The 3446-nt window shown below is 45.9% G+C and overlaps 1 protein-coding gene across 1 annotated transcript; it reads left to right on the top strand.

Annotated features, from left to right (window-relative positions):
- The first annotated feature begins 206 nt into the window (after window positions 1-206).
- LOC147883056 (linamarin synthase 2-like) lies at window positions 207-1970 on the top strand. The gene is made up of 2 exons (XM_087399830.1): window positions 207-776; window positions 898-1970. Exons 1-2 carry the CDS (start codon window positions 308-310, stop codon window positions 1821-1823), a joined length of 1395 nt encoding a protein of 464 aa, XP_087255956.1. The 5' UTR covers window positions 207-307; the 3' UTR covers window positions 1824-1970.
- The last annotated feature ends 1476 nt before the right edge of the window (window positions 1971-3446 follow it).

Here is a 3446-nt window from a genome sequence, read left to right as displayed (position 1 = left end):
ATAGTCATACGCAAGGACTGGCTCACTACAACTACACAACCATTATTGATCGACCACAACAATGATCACATGGACTACAGAGCCATTATTCAACCACACAAGGTAGTGAGGCATAAGGTACACTGGCTCATACGCAAGGACTGGCTCGCCACTATTGATAGACCACAACAATGATCGCAAGGACTACACAGCCATTATTGATCGCAACGAAGGACTACAACGAGTCAAGCACAAACAAAGAAAGCGTGACACTACAACAAGAAGCACATAGGGGCGTGACACTACAACAACAAGCACAGAAGTCTTGATGGGTGCCCTCCATGCCTTGGTCTTCCCTTACCCCATCGAGGGCCATATCAATCCCCTCTCCCATTTCTCCCTCACCCTCGCCTCCCTCGGCTTCAATGTCACCCTTGCCCACACCCAAGCTAACCTTCGTCGCATTCTCCATGACTCCCATCGTGCGCCTTCGCCTCCCAATTTGCACATGGTCGACCTCCCCGATGGCTTGCCCCTCGACTTCGATCGCTCCCTACACTACCAACAATTCTTCGTGTCCATTCAACGAATGGGGGTTGCTTTCGAGCAGCTGCTAGACAATGTCCATCGCTCCCTACCTGTTTCCTGCATCGTTTCGGATCCCAACTTTCCTTGGGTCCAGGACGTGGCGAACAAGTTCAAGATTCCCCTGTTCGTCTTTGTTACCGATGCTGCCGCAGTGTTCAACATCTGTTTGCATGCGCCCAGGCTTTTGGCGGATGGATTCTTGGGACAGGGTAATCCTCGCTGTTATGTTTCGGTTCATTGTCAGATATGAGCTGTTTCCTAAATAGAGCTTTTTGATCGAGCTTCTGCAAGTTTTGCATTGAGGTTTTGGCTTTTGCTCTGGTACTTTAGGTTTGACCAGGGATCCCAAGCAGCTGGTTGATTTCATCCCGGGAATTCCACCTTTACATCCCAGTGATCTCCCTTTTCCAAAGCCACATGTTGGTGAATTTTTCTTCAAACTAAGGACATCTATGTATGAACGCATCGGTGAGGCAGCCGGAGTGTTTCTGAACACGTTTTATGAGTTGGAGAGAGACGCAATCGATGGGGCAAGAGCTCATCTTTCCATTCCTGTCTTTCCAGTTGGCCCTTCGCTACCCAAATCTATTTTCACAGATGATAATAAGACTGAGCCCAATCCAGCAAGCTTATCGAGCGAGGCAGACTGCTTGAAATGGTTGGATACCCAGCCTCCATCGTCTGTGTTATACGTTTCTTTTGGGAGCCTCGCCAGGTTGGGGGAATCACAGATTCTGGAAATTGCAGAGGGACTTAAAGCCGGCGGCCAGCCATTTCTTTGGGCGATAAATGTGCGAACTGCCAGGGTACCGGAGGATTTCTTTGAAGGGCAGGGACTTGTGGTAAGCTGGGCACCTCAACTCTATGTGCTGTCTCATCCTGCAATGGGGGCATTCATGACTCATTGCGGCTGGAACTCAGTTATCGAGAGTATAACTGCTGGAGTCCCAATGCTGTGTTGGCCTCAGTTCCTTGATCAACTAACGAATTGCAGGTTTATAGTGGATGAGTGGAAGGTGGGAGTGGAATTGAAGAGGGGAGATGCCATTTCTCCATACAGAGATTCTGTACAGAGTTTGGTAAAAGTGCTACTCTTGGAGGATGAAGGCAAAACGATGAAATGGAGGGCAGAGGAACTCCGCGATGCAGCAAGGCGAACTCTTTATGGAGCTTCCGGCGGATCATGTATCGAAAATTTCAAGGCATTCAAGGAGCTTCTCGCAAACATGGATCAATCAATTCATCGTGACAGATGACCTTGCACACAGCATCTGAAGTTTATATTCAATTAAAACAAGGTGGAAATCCCACCAAGGCCATAGCATCTACCATGCCTTTTGGAATGTTATTCTAAGTAATTCCCATTGAACTGTATCAAAGACTTTTTGCAATATCCACCTGTAAGAGCAAAACATCCTGTTGCGTGTATTTGTAAGTCCTTCGTGTTCTTTCAGGTTAAGTCCTTCTAATTCTTTCAGGTTCAACTCCAGATGCACTTTTTTTAACACTTCCTTCTGTGAGCTCTTTTGTCCCCTTAAAAATTCAGTCCATCATCATGCTGGCTGCCAAGCACCCTCGTCTCTCTTTCTATAATGCCTTGTACCAGTTCTTTGGGGTGGGTGCTTTGAAAATCTTGTCCGGACGTCCATGTCGCCCGATCTTGGGCTTGTCGTGAAGACGACAGGAAGGATGAAAGGTAGCTTTTCTGCACTCATGGCTTGCACTTAGAATGAGTAATTGACAGGCATGATATAAAAAATAGTGCAATTCTAGCCTAGAAGGATCCAAGCTTTATTCACTGATTTGACTTCTTCGGTGCCCCAGCCAGTGATCGTAAGGTATTCAAATGGGATTCATGAAAAAGCCGCGCGATTGATGACTGTCAAATATTAACAAGCAACCTTGAGGGTTGAGCGCAAAGAATAGGATTGCCGATAACAAGAGCAAAATTTTTTTGACAGAATTTCCTACGCTTTGTATGTAGCTCGCTGCCATAACGAATGGACATTGCCATAACTACAAAAGGAATTTTGTGTCAAAAGATTGCGAGCCTGTGTCGGCCACGGGACAAGGGTGCTCCTTCCAAACTGGTAAGGTGATGTCGTTTGAAACAGTTGTCACGCGTCTCTTTTGCTCCACAAATAGATCCAGAAAGATGCAAGAAAAGAAAGTTTGTGGAAGTATAAACAATGACAAAGCCGGAAGTAACGGTGGGCTTCTCTAAGGAGTCTCTCTAATGAGAGATCTAGCCAAAGACAATATCAAGTTTTTTGTAAAGAAAGTATTACGCTATTGTTGATCGACTCATTGTTTTCATCAACTAGAGAAAGTATTACATATGGCATATTATGAGGAGTTGGAGAGTTGGTTGCTTCCAAGGCTTATAATCTCCCTAAGCAAGAGTAATCACTTTTGCACCTTTTGCCTCTACACATTAGCCACATCTATGCAGGTACCCACAAATGTCAGATGCTTAAATTTATGATGCTAAATGTGCACGCCTCCCAAAGTTGGTTCTCCTATGATTGCTTTTTGGAAAGGAGACTGTCACCAAGCAACTCTCGGTGGACACTCTTGTAACTGGGTGTTTGAAGGAGCTGAATGTGGAGAAGTTTGTTCAAGGCCCCTCTCCCTTCTTTGAAGAGGAAGCAACGTCCCAAGTTAGACATCCCAAATGTACCCACACATGGCAATGTTCCAAAGCAGATTAAAGAGGCCAATATAGGAGACCCACACTACAGAGCGTCCTGTAAGAAAGGAGGGAGATGATGGAGGATGCTCGCAGCATCATCATGAACTTTCAAGGGCACTCAAAGTAGCTTCCTTTCCTTTCCTTCCCTTTCTGAATATTATCTATGAGGATGACGAGGAGCTGGGAG

Source organism: Dipteris shenzhenensis, chromosome 28 (genome assembly GCF_047967505.1).
Source record: "Dipteris shenzhenensis isolate YYH24624 ecotype China chromosome 28, Dip_SZ_1.0, whole genome shotgun sequence".
Lineage (NCBI taxonomy): Eukaryota > Viridiplantae > Streptophyta > Polypodiopsida > Gleicheniales > Dipteridaceae > Dipteris > Dipteris shenzhenensis.
This window is presented reverse-complemented; position numbering and strand designations above follow the sequence as displayed.

Bases quoted from the DNA above. Each gene is read 5' to 3' on its own strand.
- LOC147883056 (XM_087399830.1), top strand. From the start codon at position 308: ATGGGTGCCCTCCATGCCTTGGTCTTCCCTTACCCCATCGAGGGCCAT. The intron at 777-897 runs GTAATCCTCGCT...CTGGTACTTTAG, and splicing joins GGATGGATTCTTGGGACAGG to GTTTGACCAGGGATCCCAAG.